This window comes from Plasmodium sp. gorilla clade G2 (assembly GCF_900097015.1).
Source record: "Plasmodium sp. gorilla clade G2 genome assembly, chromosome: 7".
Taxonomy (NCBI): Eukaryota; Apicomplexa; class Aconoidasida; order Haemosporida; family Plasmodiidae; genus Plasmodium; species Plasmodium adleri (nom. inval.).
Window position 1 is genome coordinate 62,944 of NC_041699.1, and position 23,098 is coordinate 86,041.

Consider the following 23,098-nt stretch of genomic DNA (forward strand, 5'->3'; position numbering starts at 1 on the left):
TTTGGAAAAATTGTATGAAATGTTTCTCTTTTATGTTTTTTATTATTTTTATATTAAAGAAAAAACTTTTTTATTTATATATATTATATATGTATTATTATTATAGTTAATGCGATCTATTTATTCTTTTTTATATTTCGATTATGAATACATTTAAAAGAACAAAAAAAAAAAAAAAAAAAAAAAAGAAGAAAAAACCATTTTTGTAATAAATTAATTTTTATTTCATTTATATATTGTTGTTAGTATAGAACAATATATATTAAGACAATAATAAATCCTTTTCAATGGGAAATTTAAAATGAAATAAAAAGCAAAAATATAAAACTGAAATAAATAAATAAATAAATAAATACTACAATATAATTATATAATACAATCTTTATTTTTTAAAAAATATAAAAATGAACCTCAAAAGACCAAAAAAGGAGCTCACACTTTATTTTTATTTTTTCTCATCGAAATGTTACACAAATATATATATATATATATGAAATATTTTTGTCTCATTTATTAATAGTAAATATAATTATGTAATTTATATTAAAATTTTATTATTTACGCTAATGTTTTAAGTTACATATTCTTAATATATTTTGTCATATATAATATCATTATATGTAGACACAGTTATAGAGTTCCTCATTCTTCTAGATAAGGCATAATTTCTATTAAAATACAAAAATTAAATATTTTTAATTGACAAAATTTCAAGTTTTTTTTTTTTCTTTTTTTTTTTTTTTAATTTATGCATTGATATATAATCATTAAAAATAAGACCCATAACAACATTAATAATAAAACAATACATAAATTAAGAAAAAAAAATAATAATAAATAAATAAAATGAAATAAAATAAAATAATTATCTTAAAATTTATAAAATCATAAAAAATCATAAAATTCAAAGAAACATTTCATCATACAACTTTTAAAAAAAAGAAAGAAAAAAAAAATCTTAAAAAATAAATAAATAGATACATATAAATAAATATAAAATAATAAATATTAAATTATAATATATTAAAAATATACACATATAATATATATATAATTTAATTTTTATCGAACTTTGATTTAACAACATTATAAAATTATTATAAAAACAACATAAAAAAAGAAAAAAAAAAAGAAATACTTTAAATATTAATTAAAAATGTGGTTTATAAATATATATATATATATACAAATACATCAATTTGAAAACTATAAAATAAAATAAATAAAAGTATATATGGAGCTAATTTTATGAAGGAGTTAATTATATACATACATATATATATATATATATATATATATATAATATTTTTCAAGACAAATATTGATTGCATCCTTTTATAAATATAATATAAATAAATATTATATAACAATAAATGATGCTCTCTATTTTTATCACAATATACCTAATTACATATAAAATTTTACAACACATTATTAACATTCTATTTATTTTATTATATATATATATACATATTTATATTTCTTTCTCTTATGCAACCATTTCATTAGTGTTTAAACCAGATAAGCTACTTTCGGTTGTACTTGAGGTAGCTAAATTGTTAGTGCTACTTTTTGAACCACTAAAAGAGCGTCCTGATGATGATGGTTGTCCTCCTAATGAATAATGTCTAGATGTTGTACTTCCTTGTGAACCTGTTCCTGTGTTATAATTTCCTAAAGAATAATTTCTTCCTGCAGGTAAATTATTACTACTGTACTCTTTCTTATGTTCTTGATTATTAACAGATTGTTTGCCTACGCTATGTTGAGATGAATGATTTCCATATGAAGTATTTTCAGATACATGATTTTCTGTGCTTTCATCTGAATTATTCACATATGATGAACCTTCTGTTTGTCCATCTGAATTGTGCTCTACATGATTAAACTCTTCAGAAAAAGTATTAGTGTTTGTATTATCATCAACATCAAATCCATTTCTCTTTTCAATTTCTTCAAATAATCCATGGGTTCTTGGTTTTCTATATCTGCCATTACTATTATCATTTTCATCTAACATTGGTCCACCATATCCTCTATCTTTTGATAAATAAGCAGATTTCATTTTTCTCTATAAAATTAAAAAAAAATATATGTATATATATATATATATATATATATATATATATATTTATTTATTTATTTATATTTATATGCATTTACGTATAATATTTTATTTCCATATTTTATATTCTTACCATTCCTCTTCTCTTCTTATATGAACGTATATATTTAGACAATACAAAAAATATAATTACACCGAAAAAAAAACCTTGCCAAAATCTCTCTCCAAATTGCATTGAGCTATTCCCTGGACAAGTTCCAAAAGCAACCCTAATGGATCTTAAGTCATCATCTAAAAGTGGATAAGCCATCTTTACAAAACTTATTTATTTAGTTAAAATAATTAAATGAAAAAAAAAAAAAAAAAAAAAAAAAAAAAAAAAAAAATTATTATTAAGAAACACACGTATTCCTAAATAATAAACCTAAAAAAAAAAAAAAAAAATAATAAATAAAAAAATAAATATATATATATATATATATATATATTATAATATAAAAATAAATTTCTTTTACATAACTTGTTAACATCAAATAATTTTTTTTTTTTTTCACATGCAAAGTTCAAAAATTTTTTAAAATATATATATATATATATATATATTTTATTATTACCTATATATATATATTTATATTTATATAAGAATAGGTTCTATTTTCCAATTTTCTAAATTTTAATAATTTGGAAATTCTTATTTCCTTAAAATAATTTCATTTATATAATAAATATATGTATTAAATATATATATATTAATAGTATTAAAATAAAAACACTATTATAATTATCAAAAAAAAAAAAAAAAAAAATATTAAAAATTTTTTTTTTTTTTGTATAAATTTTATTTATTTTCAAAAGGTTCACAAATTAATAAAACAAAACTAAACAGATTTACATAAAAAAAAAAAAAAAAATGAAAACAAAATCAATTATATATAAAAAATATGTATTTGTAAAATTAAAATTTTTTTTGATAATAATATTATATATAATAAGTAGGGAAATAACTTTCAAATATATTATATAGATATATAATATTATATATACATATATATATATATATATATAAACTAAATGTTAATTTTTATAAATAAAAAAATATATATAATATTATATAATATAATCATATATAATTTTTCCTATTATTAAATTTCAATTATTAAAAAAAAAAAATTTTTTTTTCCCCATAAATATTAATATTTACATTATTCTAGATTCACAATTAAAAATATAAAATATAAATATTATATATATATATATGTAAATAAAGAGAATAGAAGAATATATATAATATTTTTATATATAAAATATAATAACAACAATTATAATATTATTACTTAATTATAGAAATATATAATATATATATATATATTCTTTTTTTCCTTCCAAGTACTAAATTTATACAAAAAAAAATTTTTTTTATTTTTAATTATAAATAATTGTATAAATAATTTTTTTTCTTTTTGTTGTCAGTGCATTTATATATAAACATATATTTTTTTTATTAATTTATCCCTTCTCCTTATAAATTTTTTCCCGTTTGGTAAAATAAATTTTCAATATATACAAGGAAATACAAAAGTATAATTTTTCCTTATAATCTATATAATTCATACGTTAATGACACACTTTATTATTATTAAATATTTAAATTAATATAAATATTATATTATATAAAATACATAAAACTTAATTTTCTTTCATTTTTTATTAAAAATATTATTTAATATATATATATTATATATAAAAGGAAAACAATAATTTTGCTTCCATGAATTTAATAAAATCTATAACATTATTGGTTTTTTTTTTTTTTTTTTTCCTTTGCATACTATTCAGTAATATCCATTTCCACCGTAAAATTGCTAGTTTTTTTTTCGTACTGTACTTCTTTACTTTTCCTTCTCTTATTTTATTATTATTAACGTACTCTCCATAAAAATAAAAATATTAATTATAAAAAAAAAAAAAAAAAGAATGAAAATTAAGGTGGGAAAATTATTTATATTAATATATATATATTATATATATATATATATTTATGTATTTATTCGGAACTATTTACATGAAAACTAATTTGATAATAAACAATATTATAATATATATATATATATTTAGACTTTTATTATTATTAAATTATATTATTCTTTCTTTTATAAATTCTTTTTTTTTGTTGTACTAAATTAGAGAGGAATACAAAAAAAAAGAAAATATAATCATGTCAGAAGAAAATTATGTGACCATATTTTCCTGATATAAAAAAAAGAAAAGAAAATATCGTATATTTAAATAATGACATTAAATTAAATAAGAGAAGAAAGAAAAAAAAAAAGTACATTATAAAGGAAAATTAATAAATAATAATTATACTGTACTTTTTTTTTTTTTTTTTTTTTTTATTTGTATTTTAATTATAGAGCACCTCATGTTTTATTATATATTATAAAATAAATACATAAATATATATATATTATTATTATTAAATAAAAATAATTGCTTATTTATGAATATTTAAAATTTTTTTCATAAATTTTATTTGTATTTACTAACTTTTAAAATTCATACATTCTTTTGGTTTCTTTTTAGTATCTTATATGCAATATAATTATATAGAAAATAATATTAACTTAAATAAAAAAAAAAAATTATATAAATTAATATATTTATATATTATGTTTTTATTACATTATATTTCGTTCTACAGAAAAAGGAAAAATTCTATAGCATCCTATTAATTTAATATATATAAATATTTAAATTATTGCTTTAAAACTGTATTTTTTTCATTTATATAAAACAATGTTATAACCATTTATTTTATATATTTCTTTTGATTTATTGTGAACAATTTAATGTTACATATTCAGTAACATGTTGAATATAATTATATCAAATTATTTTTCAATAAAGTATTTGGAAAATATAATTTTCCCATTTTTTTTTTTTTTTCTTCTTTACTTTCATTTTCTTTTTTCTTTTTAAACTGCTAAAATAATGATATGATATTTATAGAAATTGCATTAAGGTTTCCACAGAATATTTTTTTCTGTCTATTTAATATAATCCTTTAGAGAAATAAAAAAGCAAATAAGTTCCTTTTCTTATTTAATTTCATTTTCTCCATAATACATAATGTATAAAAAAAAAAAAAAAAACCTAATGCATAATTAACAACTGTTATTTTTGTATTCACAACCATGATAAGTAATTTGGTTTAAAAAAAAAAAAATTTATATTAAAATCAATAAAAATTACTTTTAAAATATATTATGGAAAATACAATCAAGTTATTTGATTTATATATATATATATATATATATATATATACAATTGTATATATAAAATTCAGTATAAACCAAAATTTATACTTTAATATAACATCATATGATATAAAAATAATACAGTCCAATATAAAAATTATTCTATTTTCATTGTCATCTTTAAAACATAAATATATTTATATAATTTTTATATATAAACTTTTAAAATAAATTTCTTCTTTTTCAAAATATTAACCTATTAACATATTTGTAGAAATCAAAGGTTTTACTTTTTTTATATGTCTATTCTTTTATTTATTCAAATCAGATCATATTTTATTATCCCAACTTTATTTTTATTTTAAGACACATATATATATATATATATATATATATATATATATATATATTTAACATCACTCTAAGCTTTTTTTTTTTTTTTTTTTTTTTTTTTTTTTTTTTTTTTGTTTTAGCTAGATGGAATTGTTCTGTAGCTATTTAATTTTTTTTTTTTTTTTTTTTTTTTCAAAGCTAAATCAAATGGAAAATATATATTTTTACAATATTGATTATTTTATTTTAAAAAATATAAAATAAATTTATTTATTATTATATTTATTTTTTCATATTTATCTTATTTATTTTTTTATTTTTTTTTTAATCAACCTTTTATTTTCTTAGTCGTTTTCCTGTCCATCTTATTTTTTTATCCAACTCATTTGTTAAATTATACATATATATTATATATATATATATATATATATATATATATATATATATATATTTAATCTTTTTATTTTTTTTTTTTTTTTTTTTGTTTTCTCAATATTTAAATACCACTATATATATTTTATTTCATGTATAAATTTCCCCACACAATGAAATTTTATATATCACTCTTTGTAATTATATTTTCTTTCCTATCCGGCTTCCGCACCATAGGTCTTAAGGGCATGAAACAAAAAACAACAACACTAGAAATAAGTACCAATAATAACAATGGATTAGCTAAATTAAATAAATCTTTATCACATGTTCAACCACACCGTAATTCTTCTCAACGATTTAATTGTAAATGCAAATATGTTTATGAAGATGGAACCCAGGAGGGCAACGTTGTAGAAGGATAAAGTAATTATTAATAAGTAAAAAATAATGGAGTTAGAAATAATAAGCGGAAAAAAAAAAGAAAAATATAATACCTTCTAAAATATCATATACAGTAATTGCATCCATATCTCATAATAACAATGAAAACAAAAATTACCATAATATTATACAGTAACTATTAAACGAAGCAGAGCAATCAAAAAGGATATTTTATATTTTCATAATATACAAAATAATAGAACACCACAAAATGTTACATCAATCATATATGAATATAAATATATATATATATATATATATATGGAATAACGTATTATATTAATATAATGAGATATTCCATTTATTTTTGAATAAATTAAAATTTCTGCATTATTGTAAAAGTAATATAATACATATAAAAAAATATATACATATAATATAAAAAATACGAACCATTAATTTTATATAATTATCATGTTGTTCATACGTTTTACAATAAAAAAAAAAAAAAGAAAGAAAAAAAACTATTAAATATATTACTCGGATATGTAGACGATTATGTGAAGTTATAAACACACATATAAAAATATAAATTAAGAACCCAGACAACCTACCATGAACTTTTTTTCTTGGAACATAAAAATAATATAACTATATATATATATATATATATACATACTTTATTTATTTATTTATTTATTTATTTATTTATTTTTTTCTTTTTTTAATTATTTCTATTTAATATATTAACATTTCATTTATCTTTTTAAAATATATATAATTAAAATTTTCATAAAAATTTACTATTTCCAACAATAATAAGAAATTCATTCATAAATATAGTTTTTTTCTTTTTTTTTATGTATTTTCATTGAAAAAAAACAATATAAAAAATATTTTTTCCATAATTTTTTTATTTCTACAACTTATAAAAAAAAAAAAAAAAATTCAACATGTAATATATATTTTTTTGTAAAAACAAAGTTAACATATAAGGTTAATATATATATAAATTCTTTTTATTTCTGTTAATATTGTTGGATAGAAATGATTAATACTATTAAAAAATTTTGGAAAACTTTTTTTTGGATATATAATTAATAATATTAAAAGGATTTATAATTTAAAATATTCAATAAAATTAATTGATTATTTATTCATATGCCATATTTAATATAAAATATATATATATATTATAATTATAAAATTATATATTAAAAATTTTTCTTTTTTTGGACGACCGGGGTATCGATCCCCGTACCTCTCGCATGCTAAGCGAGCGCTCTACCACTTGAGCTAGTCGCCCTTCATAAAGATTTTCTACTTATTTAATTAATAAATGAATTTACTATATATATAAATAATATATATACTTGTTTACCTCTTATTTTTTAATATTTATTAAAGAATTCTATACAATTTAAATTTTTATACATTATTTATAAAATATGATACATAAATATGATAAAATTTGAATTTTTTTTTTAAAAATAAATAAAAATCAAACCATTATACATATATTAATATTATATATATATATATAATGAATAATATATTTTTATATAATATATATAAATATAATAATAAAGGAAAAAAAAAATTTTTTTTTTTTTTATTTTTAAAAGAAAATAAAAATTCATAAATATAAAAAGAGAAATACATAAAATATATAAATTTAATAATAAATTATTAAATATATTACATATACTTTTTTTACGTATAACTTATTTAATAATAATATTTTATCTATTTTCATATGACTTTATGTGAAAATATAAAAAAATATACCGATGATAGCTCAGTTGGTAGAGCGGCAGACTGTAGTTGAAATGGTTATCTGTTGGTCACCGGTTCGATTCCGGTTCATCGGAAATTTTTTAATTTTTTTTCATTTAATTTAAAATAAAAAAGGAAATGAATTAAAGAATTTTTTTTTTTTTTTAAATTTATAAAGTAAAATATGTATTTCATAAACATGTATTTTAAAAATGAATGTAAATTATTCATACATATTTTTTTTATATGTTATGTATATATATTATGATGAATTAATTTATATATATATATATATATATTTAGTTAAATTTTTGTTTAATAAAATGAATGAATAAGTCATATATTTTATTGATAATTATACATTTTTAAAAAAATTCTTTTCATTATATACTTATAAAATAATAATACATTAAATTTGTTATTATTTAGAATATAATATTATACATATTCACATGTATTTTTTTTTATTTAACGGATTATTTTGTTCAAAGATAATTATTTTTTTTCTTATTGATAAATTATTATTAAATTTGTTATTTAAATGTATGTATATATATATATATATATATATATATATATATATATATATTTTTATTTATCAAACAATGTGTTAATTGATATTTTTAAATGAACACAGTCATATTTTTACTAATCTTATATGTAACTATAAAATGTACATAACATATTAAGTTAGAATTTAAAAATATATTATTAAAAAATTAAAAAGGTATATATAGAATTATTTATACACCTCATCTATTATATTAAATAAATCTCATTAATTTTTAATTCTTTGGTTTTATTCAAAATTTTAAAAAGAAAATGTTAATATTAATTATTAAATTATATAAAAAAAGTATTTTATAAGGGACAAATAAAAAAATTAAATATATATATATAATAAAAGTATAATTTATTCTAAATAAACATATATCCTTCTATTTTGTATTATGCTTATTTATTATTATGATTATCTTTCAGTTGGAGTTTATAAATAACATATATTCGTCAATTGAAACTATAAAAAAAAAGAGTAAAAGATATAATAATAATATAAATATTAAACATACAAATAAATACATATACATATATATATATATATATATATATATATATATCATATCAACAAATACATAAAAAAAATATTCCTTACTTGTTCCAGAAGAATCCAAGTCTACTTTATTAAAAAAGTTTATAAAATCTGCCTTTTTCATATTTTTTAATGTAACAACAATTTCTTCAGCATCAATTAGTCCTAAAAAAAAAAAAAAAAAAAAAAAAAACAAAACAATATTTCTATACTTATATCTGTTCCATAACATTTATTTTACTACTACATAAATATAATATATATTTATACGTGTGTGTATATCTGCTTATATTAATATATATAGTCATTCAATAGAGTTCATATAAATTTTTCTTTTTTCTTTAAATAATAAATCATACCATCTTTATTTAAATCATATTCAACAAATTCAGAATATATATCGTCTTTTTCTTCTTCGGTCATTTCAACTTGCTCTTTAAGTGTTTCTTCCACATTATTTTTATTATCCTAAAAAAAATGAAAATTTTATAAATTGTGTATGTTTATGAACTCATAAAAAAACAAAATGACATTTCTTTTTCATATATATATTAATTTTAATCTTACTTGAGCTTTTATTATGTTAAAAAATGTTAAGAAAAGGAATATAAAATAAAATAAACTCACATATAATTTCATTATATAAGAATTGAAAAATATAACAAATTGAAATAATAATTCGAAAAAAAATAAAAATAAAAATAAATAACAAATATAAATATTATAACATATAACAAGTATTGCTTTAGACTAAAGGTTAATAATAATTATAGCCTATATATTTTTTACATCAAACTAATATATATAATATATAAATTTACTAATATATGTATATATATTTTTATTTTTTTTTGTTTATTTATGAACAAATAGAGTATTATAAAATCAAAATATAAGAACAAATACAAATATAATCATATGATAATATAAAACAAATAAATTCTTTTCATTTGTTGCTTATTATTATATATTATTTTAATAATAAGATTAAAACGTTTCCACAAATATAATATATATATATATATATATATTTTTTTTTTTTTTTATTCATTAATATATGTTTTTCTTTTTTTTTTTTTTTCCTATTTCTCAAATAATATATTTAATCAAACAAGGGAGAATTATTTTTTTATTTCATTTATATTATATAAACTTAAAAAAAAAAAAAAAAAAAAGGGAAAAAATATAGTGCTCACAATATTATATTTATATATTATGATAAATTTGAGATAAATATATATATATATATAGTATAACATATTGTATTAAATATATTATATGAGCCTTTAAAGTATATATTATATATATATAATATATATATGTATATTTTTTTGTTTGTTTAACTAACATTTATACCGTTCTTATGTAATATATATATATATATATATATATATATATATTTATTTATTTTTGTTTTTTAAATAATTTATTTAATTTAAATATTTTGTATATTTTACATATTTTATGTTAATATTATATATATATATATTATATGTTTTATAATATTAGGTTTTAAAATAAAAAATGGGACATATAAATATATATATATATATATATATATATATATATATATTTAAATATATAAGTAGTGTAATATAATTGAACTTTCAAATAATCTGAGGTAATTCAATTATTTTATTTATTTGTTTTGTGCTTCAATTATCTACTAATTGAACCAAAAAATATTATATATATGTAAATATGTATATATATATTTTTTTATTTTTTACACACTAACATATTCATTTCTATTATTTTTTGTTATAAAGATATATATGTATCTCTGCAACCATATATATTGTTATCTATTTATATAATATTTCCTTCTCTTCGTCTTTTTATTTTTTATTTTATTTTTTTTTTTTTTGTTCCATATCCTTTATTTTTATGATTTACCAAATTACAAGCTGAATAAAATGCAAACACAAATATGCCAACAAAAAAAAAAAAAAAAAAAAAAAAAATTATTATAAAATAAAATAAAATATATATGATGAAAGAACAAGAAGAAAACAACGTGACACTTAATATTTCAGATATTTCAAAAGAAAATGATGAAGAACCCAATGATGAAATTATATTTTTTGACATAAATAATAGTATAAATCATCTTACAGGGAAAGAATTTTATTTTTATTCAAATAATGATGTATATATTTATAAACAAAATAATCCTCATGAATTTTTAAAAGACACGTCGTCCATGAGGGTTGAGGATGAAACATGTTCTTCACAACAAGATAATGAAAATAATGATGAGAGTGATAAAAATGAAGAAAGTGATGTAAATCATACAAGTGATGTAATTGATACAAATGATGTAATTAATACAAATGATGTTATTCATACAAGTGATGTTATTCATACAAGTGATGTTATTCATACAAATGATGTTATTCATACAAATGATGTTATTCATACAAATGATGTTATTCATACAAATGATGTTATTCATACAAATATTCAAAATAAATATTGTAAACTTAAAGATTATAAACATAAATATAATAATAATTCTGTAAATAACATGAACAACCTAAATAGTAACGATGATAAAGTGAATATAAGAAACGTCGAGACAAATAACTTCAAAAATAATAAACATATTAATAATAACCATAATAATAAAAATAAAAATTCAAGGAGTACTCATGATACATCTTTCTTTTCTGATCATTTCAAAAATAACAATCATCTAGAAGATAAAGTAAAATTCGTTTTCTCACAAGAATTAAATAAAGTGAATGATATTTTTAACGTTGAAGAGATTATGAAAATTATTAATAATTTAAATTCTATCAGAATAGAAATAGAAACAACCATATATAAAAAATTAGAAAAGAAATATAAAAATTTTCTTCTTAATACTATTAAAATTAAAGAAATAGATTCTGATATTACAAATATGAAAAATCATTTATCTAATAATTTAAATCAAATAAAATTGTTACAAGAACAAAAATATAAAGAGAAATTACATATTATAGATTTAATTTCTAAAAAAAATATATATAAACAAATTAATTTACTTTTATTAATTATATTTATTATATCTAATTACGATATTCTAATTTTTAAAAATATTTTAAAAAAAAATTTTGAATTTTCATCTATTACTTTTTATGAATTATATCAATTGATTAATTATAACAATAAATTGTTACAACACATTACATGTGTAAATAATTTAAAAGATAAAATGTTCTCAATTTATTTTAATAGAATAAAAGAAAATAATGAAACAAATTTTGTTCAGTTTTTATTTTCAGATGATTCAAAAAAAAAAAATCAAATAAATATCAATGAATTCTTAACAACATTATTAAAAATTTATTATTTACTTTTTAAAATAAAACCATTTAATTTTATAGATAATTCTTTAGTATATATGTATCAATTTTTTCAACAAATATCTAAACAAATTGTTTTCTCATGTTTTATGGGAAATATGGAAAATCAACAAGAAAATATTCATCATAAAATAGATGAAGATGATTTAATAAAAAATGAAATAAATTCTAAATATAAAAATAAAGTTAATAACACTCTTGATCATTTTCAAAAAATAAATAAAAAAAAAAATCACCACCATCAAAATTTATATGATCCTCCTAATGATGAAAATAAAAATGTAGATATTTTAGACAAACAAAATGTAAATATTTTAGACAATCAAAATGTAGATATTTTAGACAATCAAAATGTAAATGTTTTAGACAATCAAAATGTAAATGTTTTAGACAATCAAAATGTAAATGTTTTAGACAATCAAAATGTAAATGTTTTAGAAAATCATAATATATATCATAATATACAAGATAAATCCTTTTCTCAAAATCAAGATAATCATAATATAGGTCAAGTTCCAAAGGATCAACAAAATATTTTATCATTCCAAACAGAAGAATCTGAAAAATTAATAGATAAAGATATATCTATATGTGACAAAAAAAATTTAACACATAATATGATATACATAAAATATGATCAAATTGATGAAAATATAAAAAAAAAAAATATAAATAATAATAATATAAGTGAAAGAAATATATACCAAAATAATCAATCAACAAATCATCCAAAAGATTCAGATAATTTTTTGTTTATTCCTTTAAACGAGCTTGTACCTAAATTAAATGATACCAGCAGTATATTTTCACTCATCAAAATATATGAAATTTTATTTGATGTTTTCAATAAATATGATTATATAATAATATATCTATTAAATTATTATTTACAAAAAAATGATATATATAAATATCAAAAGAATAACCAAAAAAAATCTGATCATCTTCAAAAAACAAATGTAACATTATATAATAAAATAGATCAATATAATAAGCATAATGAGCAAATAATAAATATGTACACACATAAACTTACAAATGAAACTTATCAAGAATTATCAACACACAAAAGGTTATTACCAAATTATAATAGTAATAATGAAAATATATCAATAGACAATAATGGAACAAATAATTTGGATGAATCTAATAATTCAGAACTTTATAATATCCATAATAATCAATCTAACAGCTTTTATATACCAGATACATACAATTCACATTTATTAACATACTTCTTAAAAATTGATACAATGAATAATCAAACATATGATCAAAAATTTACAACTATTAAAAATAAAATCGAATCATATTTAAAAGAAAAAAGTATATGTTATATTCACTCACAAGAATATATACATTTTATATTACAAAATGCATTACATTTAATATATGTAAAAAAAAAATTTTTAAAAAATATGGAAAAAGTAATAAAAATTATTATTGAAAATATACATTTTAATAATTTCAATTTTAATCATATATGTTCATATATTTTTTTGACCATCATATATTGTTTGCATTCATATTTATTTAAATATAATTCTTCAAATGATCAAATGTATTATTTAAAGGAAATTCTAAATAAAAATATAAATATAAATTTATCTGTCAATCAGAAGGACAATATAAAGGTCAATGAAAATATAAATACAGATATACAAACAAATGATTATAAAAATTATTGTAATTCTTTTTATAACGAACATAAGAATGTTTATTATGAAGAAAATATAAGAACTTCCATTTTTGAAGATCACAACTTATTAAAGAACATTTTACAAGATTCTAATATTTTTCTAGAAGTAGAAAAGAAATTAAAAAGAAATTATTTTCCAACATATTATTATTTAAATATTAAAACATTAAATGATATGATTAATAGAGATCATTGGATACGTATACCAAATAAAATAAATAATAAAATATTTAATAACAATTTTACTTTTAATTTTAATAATGTATTAACCTTTTATAAAAATGAATTTCATGATTTTTTAAATGTACCTTTTTCTCCTAACCCTTTGAAAAATTTTAATTTTAAAAATATAAGACAATATGTATATTCTGATGAACATATAAAAAAATGTGATGATATAAAAAATATAAATATAACAAATAAAAGTTTTGATACATCTATTTGTGATGATAAATATGTAAAAAAGGAAGATTTTTATTCTTATAATATATCCTCTTCAAAAGAAGATACAGAAAAAAAAAATATATATGAAACATCTGATTTCAATATTGTAAATTTTCAAAGTATTACTTCCAATTCTAGTAATTTATTAACATGTATAATACAAGATTATTTTATTCTTCAAAATTTAGTTCATAATTTAAAAGAAGATATAAATAAATATATATTCAAATGTATTGATATGTATATATATATTATATGTTATTATTTTATGAAAAGATCTAATATACAAGAACTTTTGTTTAATGTGAAACAAAATAAGGATAAATTAAATATAAACAATATACTTTTTATAATAAAAAAGAAGGAAAAATATACAGAATTGTATAAATTTTTACAATATTATAATGATGAAATAAAAAAAAATGAACAACATTATAATTTCTTATTTGTAAACAGTAATATAAATACATCATTCCAATCAAAAAGTAATATGACACATAAAGATAATATTATTAATGATAAAAATTATGTATCCACATATCCTTTGAGTAACTGTTTTAAAATATTTAGTTTTACATCTTTATATGCTCTTTCTGAAAAAATTATATCCCTAGAATCTCTTTTTTGTCTGTTAATCAATATGAAAGAAGAAATAATAAAAATGAATGAAAATGAAACGTACAAGAATCAAGATAAAAATAAACATAATAATAATAATAATAATAATAATAATAATAATAGTAATATGCATGGGCAAATGTGTGAAGTACAATATAATAACATTGATAATAATAATAATTTGTTAAAACAAAATAATCATTGTAATAAAGACACTAACGATGTTGCATACACATTTAAAACATTTCTTGATAAAAAATTAAATATGATTAACGAGATACGTTTATTAATTTACTGCGATTCTTTATATAATATTATTGACAGTGAAAATTATGTAAATGAAATACTAAAAATTATTAATGAAACTTATTATAATAATAATAATAATATTAACAGTGTTGAAGAATATAATAAGAATAAATATAAAAATAATAAAATAAACTTATTTTCAAATGATGACTTGAATAAAAAAACAGAAATTTTTAAAAAAAAACTAGATGAATATGTAAACCTATATATAAATATTTTAAATGATAGTAAAAGAAAATTAATGTTTTGTTGTGAAGGTATTTTATCTATTGTTATTCATTATTTGTTATGGAATTTAATAAATTATATTTTTAATATAAACAATATTGAAATCATACAAAATATAAAATCTGATTTTTTTCCAGTTAAAGAAAGTCTCACCAGAAATGATAATAATAATAATAACAATAATAATAATAATAATAATAATAATTATCATGATAATATTTTTTCCATGCCACCTAAAAATCATTGTCATAACCATTTACATAATAATGAAAATATTATATCACAAGACAACAATTTTTATAATCATGATAATAAAAACTTAATATCCATTTTAAGATATCAATTTAACAAAATATTTAATTGTATTAAAAAAAATATTATAAATCTAGAAAATGAAATAGATGAACAAATAAATAATAATATAAATATACATAATTCTATATATTATAAGTTTTATAAAGATCTAAAAAATTCAGAAAATCCAATGTATCAATATTATTATATTTATCTATCTAAAGGAATCACATATTTTGATCAATATATAGATTTACATTTTTATAATTTAGAAAAACTAGAGAACTTTCTAAAAAATTATAACTCAGATATTTATCAATATAAACATATACAATCTATTATTTCTAAATATAATACATACAAAAAAATTAAACCAGAATCTTTGGCTGCTCACTTTGAGGCACATTCCTTAAAAAAAATTCAAAACTATTTAAAGCAACAAAAATTACACAATACTTAATATAAATGGTATATGTATATGATGTATTTTGTATGTTTTATTATTTATACGTTTAATTAATTATATGTTTAATTATTTAAAATTTTTTTGAAAAATATATTATATATATGCGCAATTATATATATAATTATTTTTGTAAAAATATGGATATATATATATATAATAATATATATGTAATATTTTTTTTTTTTTTTTTTTTTTTTTTTGTACCTACTTGATTTTTTTTCAACAATAAATAAATAAATATATAATATATATATATAATCATATGTCAACCTTTTAATTCATATAATATAATAAATATGTATTGTGAAAAAAAAAAAAAAAAAAAAAGGCGAAAGAAATTTTACCTATATTAATTAAAATATACTGTAAATAAAAATAAAATAAATAATAATATAATAATATAATAAATATATTAATATATATATATAAACAATTACTTATCTCCATATATATTTATTTATTTTTTTAATATGAACAATAATAATTCCATATTTGAAAACGAGAATCCAATATTATATAATACCAATGAAGGAGAAGAAAATCGAAGCTCATTAGACGAATTAACAATAAAAGAACATATATATAACAAAAGTGATTTATGTGATATATATTATGAAGAAGATAAAATTAATGTAGATGAGATATTCGATTTATTAAGAGATATAAAAGATCCAGAATATTCTTATACATTAGAAGCTTTAAAAATTATAGAGAAAAAAAATATTCATATAAATTATCAAGAAAAATTAATTACAGTTTATTTTACGCCTACCATACCTAATTGTTCTTTAGCAACACTTATAGGATTAATGATAAGTATAAAATTACAATATTCATTATGTAATAATTATAAAACTAATATTTATATATATCCTGGATCACATAATTCAGAACATTCAATAAATAAACAACTAAATGACAAGGAAAGAATAGCAGCAGCTATAGAAAATAAACATTTATTTAATGTTATCAAAAATAGTATTAATTATCATTATCCACTTATTAAATTTTGATAATCAAAATAAAATATATGAAATAAAAAAAAAAAAAAAAAAAAAAAAAAAAAAAATACATATATAAATACAATATGAAATTGTAATATACATAAATAATAACATGTATAATTTATTTATCTTATATATATAAATTTTAATTTTTTTTTTTTTTTTTTGTAATTTAATTATTATATATACTTTGAATAAAATCATTTATAGGTTTTTTTTTTTTTTTTTTTTTTTTTTTTGTGTGTGTCATAAAATAATATGTTCACATATATATATATATATATATATATATTTTCATTTTAATATCATAATATAGTAACATCATATAAATATTTTCAAATATTCATAACCTTTTGTAAATATAAATATTTTGTTGTCTATTAAAAAATATATATATATTCATCACAAAAGTTTAATATTCTTATAAGAAATATTAAACAAACAAATAAAATATATATATATATATATATATATATATATATATATATATATAACATATCATATATATCTTCCATCTAATATACAAACAATTTCTATCCTATCATATTGAAAAATTAATAATATTTTTGTAATACAAATAATATTTCATAGAGGGAGTTATTAATTCAATATTGTTTGAATTGTCTTTAATTTGTAAATTTACCCCTTCCATAGGATTCATTTCTTCATTTATATTTTGATATATTTCTTCGTCTGTGTTTGTATATGTTTCCACATGTTTCTTTATATTAAAAAAATCATTACATTTATCTCTATTCTTTACATATTTTAATTTACTACATTTATTATCATCATCATCTTCTTCTTCTTCTTCAAATTGATAGGTTAAGAAATTTTGTTTTGTTAGATCATAAGATAAGTTATAAAAAAAATACTTAGGACTATTAATATAATAACCTGTATATAAAATAGGAAAAAGAGAAGATGGATGAACTAAATTTTGAATAAATACTTTATTTTTAATAAATAAATTTAAATATATTATTATATATTTCCATATATTATCTTCCATGTTTTTATGTTTCGGTTGGATATTTTCTATTATGTCAAATTCATTATCATCTTCAATAACTTCAATATTCGAATCTATTAATTCAAAATCAGATATAAAAAAACTCCAGTTATTTAAATGTTTATTCTTTAAAACTAAAATATTATTTCCTATATTTGATAAAGATATTAACATATCATAACATTTAGTCCATTTTATTTGTTTAAATCCTTTATATGCAGAAATATTTACTTTAATAGCATTCTGTAAATCAATATTTTTTAAATTATATATATATAATGTATGTACTCCTGATCTTAATGTTATAACAAGTAAATATGTTTGATAAATATCATCACTAAAACAACATAATTCGTTTATTTCTTTTTGTATAGGATTATGAATTGTATGATATGATCGTATTTCATCAATATAACTAAATATATAGTTTCTCCTTTTATTATTATAACTCTTGTTATAATAATTATCTAACATATTTATATTATTATATTCTTTTATATCTTTTTTTTTTTTTCCACATATGGATGAAAACATTTTGTTATAACCATCCATTATATCACAATCATAAATGTTATACTTATAATTTACTTTAAATAAAAATACCTTATCACAAGTTCTTATACACAATATATTTCCTTTTTCTCTCATAACTATTTCTAAAGGAGTTGTTACACCTAAATATATCTTAAATAAATATTTTATTTTTATGCTTTTCTCACAATGCTTATTTCTTATTATTGAAAAAAATTTATTCTTTATATTATATATCTCTTTTTTCATATGTTCTAATTTTTTATAAACATAATTATTCTTTGGAAATACGTTAAACGAATTTGCATGCGTACCCATATGGGACCCATTCATATTATTATTTTGATCATTTTGTTGTTTATAATATGCATCTTTTGTTTGAAAATATTCATTTTCTTCTTCATAATATTCATTTTCTTCTTCATAATATTCATTTTCTTCTTCATTATATTCATTCTCTTCTTCATAATATGCATCTTCTGCTTGATAATATTTCTCTTCTCCCTTTTTATCTTCTTTTTTTTTTCCTCTTCTTTTTCTCTTTACAAAGTATAATTCAAAGGCAAAGAGGAAAGAATGGATACCTAAAAATATATATTGCTTATACTTATCAACATTTACATTTCTGTTTAAATTTTTTAACACATTTTTATTTCTTAGTAATATACTTGGATAAGTAAAACTATTATTATTTACACTACCAGAATAATCAATAACAAAATGGTTCTTAAATTTTTTTAAAATATTTTTTTCTTCATTCATTGATATCATGTTATCATTTTCTGGTTCATTTTTTTCTTTTATACCTATATCAACTTTATTTGCATTATTTTCCTTTTCGCTATTCATTTTTAATAACATATCTAGACTGTCATAAATATTTAAAGCTGTCGGTAATTCCTTAAATCTCCTTTTACAAACTTTTTTATAAATACAAACAGGGAAATTTGTGTTTAATAATTTCTTTAGATGTTTTCGATTTTTCTCAAACTTTTCATATATATTAATCATATGATTATTCTCTTTATCATAATAAATATTATTAATATTATCTATTTTTACATCACTATTTAAATCATTTTTAGTATTATTTGAAGTATCATTTGCTCCTTTCTCACTTTCTATTTTGACCTCATTATTATCACACATATTTTTATAAATAACATTATTATATCCTAACAAATTATTATACGAACAAATATGATTATTATTATCATTATTATTAGTAGTAATATTATTTTCTTGAACTGTTGCTTCTTCTTTATTTTTATGGTACCTGTCAATATTTACTACACCCATATTAGGATAATACATTTTATCCATAATATTTATATTTTGATGAGAATATAAAATAGTATTTTTCTTTACATGTAAATATTTCTCCTTAACATTTTCTTCGATAATACCATTCATTTGATCAATCGATATTAAAGGAAACGTATTATCTGTATCTACAATATAATTATTCATAAATATATCACAAAATGTATTTAATGTATTATTATTATTTTGTAGTTTCTTATTTTCATATATATATAATCTGCTCAAATATGGTATCTGTTCTTTAGAACATAATATCATATCCATAATATATATATATTTTTCCTCATAAGAATTTCCATTGGATTGATCACATGGTATATTATTATTAGTATGGTTATATATATTATTATCTGTATCATTATCTATATTATCATTCATATTTTTATTTGACCACTTTATTTTCTTCCTTTGTAAATTCATAAATTTTATTTCACATATATCAAAGTTTCGTACCTTTGTAAAATTCAAGCTGTTATATAAATTGTAATAATTTTTAAAAATATCTAAATGACCTTTTTCATTTACTTCAATAATATCAGAACTGTCCTTTTTAACTGCCTCATCTGCAATAACCACCTTTTCATATTCTTTTATATCATCTATTTTTATATCATCATAATCTTTTATATATTCATCATTCTTTACACCTTTGCAATTTTTCATATCCATCTTATGAAATACATCTACAAATTTATCATTACACATTTTAGTTTCTTCATCTTTTGTATGTTTCTCATTTTCTTTATATAAAGAATAAAAATATTCAGAAAAAAAACAAGGCAAAAATAATTTCTTAGAAATGATCGTTTCAAGTCCACAACATAAATATAATAAATCCAAATATATTATTCTCCTAATTGGATATTTATTTATTTTATAAATATGAATATATCTTTTTGATATACATAATAAACATTTATCATTTTTTATAAATAACATTTTTTTAATATATTTATTTTCATCACAACAATTGTCAATTGTATTTCTTCTTTGTGAATTAATATCATTATTTTTATTCTTTATATTATTCTTATCATTTAAATTCATATTTTTATTATATGAATTTTTATTCTTATATTTAGATTTCTTTTTTGGTTTTTTCACTTTAGTACTTTTTAATTTAGAAAACTTTCTTTTATTATTCAAAAGAGTATTTTTATCATTCACACAACAATTTTTATTTTCATTAGAATTATCTTCAATTAGTTTATAATTTTTTATATCTTTATCATTAATTTGTAATTCACTATTTTTTTTAATATATCCCTCTCCCTCTTCTTCTACTACTTCTTCTTCTACTTCTTCTTCATCTTCTTCTCTTTCTTCATGTTCTACTTCTGAAATATTATTACAGTTGTTCAGACTCATATTAAAAGTATGTTCTCCTTTATTAAAATTTATCTCACTTATATTATTATTAAGACATATTATTTCTTCATTATTATTACTATTATTACTACTACTATTATGATATACCACATCATCATAATTAAAATTAACAATATTATTATTACTAATATTATTATTATTATTATCAGTTAGAGTTGCAGCAGTAGTATATCCCATTTGATCACTATTATTTATTTTACAATTTTTATAATTTGTGATTCCTCCATTTTTCATATTAACATGTTCTTCTTCCATCCCATGACCTTCATATGTACTCACATTTTTTTCTCGCTCTTCATCCTTTTTACTATTTTCATCATAATTTATCTCACAATGTGTATTATTCTTCTCAGTAATTAATTTTTCTTCACAAATATTCAGTTTCTTTTCTATCTTCTCTTCCTCATTATAATAACAATACTCATATAATAATGTACCTGTTATTATATGGAAAAAATAAAACTTACTTTTCGTACTAACAACTAAAACATTTCCACTCGAATTTACATCAAAACATAAAAAATCCTCATTATCATAATTCTCTAATTTGTAAAATAAATCCTGTAAAATGTTTTTTTTTATTTGTCTATTATAAAGATGACTTATACATATATCCATTATATTAATAAAAACAAAATCATTTTTTCTTTTATCTCTTTTTTTTTTTTTTTTTTTTGATATTACTCCCTTTCTTCTGCACACAAATTCATTGGAGCATAAAAATTGACATAGCGATTATAAGTAATGATACATATAAATAATATATATATATAATATATGTAATATATATATAATATTTTTTTATATTTATTACATTAAAGCACTTTATAAAATGTGTGTATAATATATGTATAATTATTATCACTTCTTATAATGAGTTTTACAATTCAATTATTTTTTACATAATTTAAAAAGTAAGGCAAAAAAATTAAAAAAAAATTATATACACATATATATGATTTTTTTTTTTTTTTTCCCTTAATACAGAAAAAGGTTAAAAAATTTATATACGTATTCTTGCTTATATTAATATATAATAATTTAAAAATATTAAATGTGTTAATATACATAATATATATGTATTAATATATTTGCTTACAAAAAAAAGAAAAAAAAATGTAAAATACGTAATATTCTTTAAAAAAAAAGTAGCA

The 23,098-nt window shown here is 16.8% G+C and overlaps 6 protein-coding genes and 2 non-coding genes across 8 annotated transcripts; 4 read left to right on the top strand and 4 right to left on the bottom strand.

Moving 5' to 3' along the window:
* Positions 1–1,489: 1,489 nt before the first annotated feature.
* On the bottom strand, positions 1,490–2,375 carry PADL01_0701200 (Plasmodium exported protein, unknown function; the record flags this gene model as incomplete). Its single annotated transcript, XM_028681049.1, has 2 exons — positions 1,490–2,071; positions 2,199–2,375. The coding sequence occupies 2 exons, from the start codon at positions 2,373–2,375 to the stop codon at positions 1,490–1,492; spliced, it is 759 nt and encodes a 252-aa protein (XP_028537465.1).
* Positions 2,376–6,200: 3,825 nt separating this feature from the next.
* On the top strand, positions 6,201–6,452 carry PADL01_0701300 (chitinase precursor fragment, truncated; the record flags this gene model as incomplete). The annotated part of the gene is made up of 1 exon (XM_028681050.1): positions 6,201–6,452. One exon carries the CDS (start codon positions 6,201–6,203, stop codon positions 6,450–6,452), a length of 252 nt encoding a protein of 83 aa, XP_028537466.1.
* Positions 6,453–7,644: 1,192 nt separating this feature from the next.
* On the bottom strand, positions 7,645–7,717 carry PADL01_0701400. Its single transcript has one exon. It is a non-coding gene; the product is annotated as a tRNA-Ala (tRNA).
* Positions 7,718–8,198: 481 nt separating this feature from the next.
* Positions 8,199–8,282, top strand: PADL01_0701500. Its single transcript has one exon. It is a non-coding gene; the product is annotated as a tRNA-Tyr (tRNA).
* Positions 8,283–9,164: 882 nt separating this feature from the next.
* Positions 9,165–9,916, bottom strand: PADL01_0701600 (centrin, putative; the record flags this gene model as incomplete). Its single annotated transcript, XM_028681051.1, has 4 exons — positions 9,165–9,205; positions 9,341–9,442; positions 9,637–9,745; positions 9,845–9,916. 4 exons carry the CDS (start codon positions 9,914–9,916, stop codon positions 9,165–9,167), a joined length of 324 nt encoding a protein of 107 aa, XP_028537467.1.
* A 1,354-nt stretch (positions 9,917–11,270) lies between these two features.
* On the top strand, positions 11,271–16,679 carry PADL01_0701700 (conserved Plasmodium protein, unknown function; the record flags this gene model as incomplete). The annotated part of the gene is made up of 1 exon (XM_028681052.1): positions 11,271–16,679. The coding sequence occupies one exon, from the start codon at positions 11,271–11,273 to the stop codon at positions 16,677–16,679; it is 5,409 nt and encodes a 1,802-aa protein (XP_028537468.1).
* A 476-nt stretch (positions 16,680–17,155) lies between these two features.
* On the top strand, positions 17,156–17,698 carry PADL01_0701800 (conserved Plasmodium protein, unknown function; the record flags this gene model as incomplete). Its single annotated transcript, XM_028681053.1, has 1 exon — positions 17,156–17,698. One exon carries the CDS (start codon positions 17,156–17,158, stop codon positions 17,696–17,698), a length of 543 nt encoding a protein of 180 aa, XP_028537469.1.
* A 532-nt stretch (positions 17,699–18,230) lies between these two features.
* PADL01_0701900 (conserved Plasmodium protein, unknown function) lies at positions 18,231–22,562 on the bottom strand (the record flags this gene model as incomplete). The annotated part of the gene is made up of 1 exon (XM_028681054.1): positions 18,231–22,562. One exon carries the CDS (start codon positions 22,560–22,562, stop codon positions 18,231–18,233), a length of 4,332 nt encoding a protein of 1,443 aa, XP_028537470.1.
* Positions 22,563–23,098: the final 536 nt, after the last annotated feature.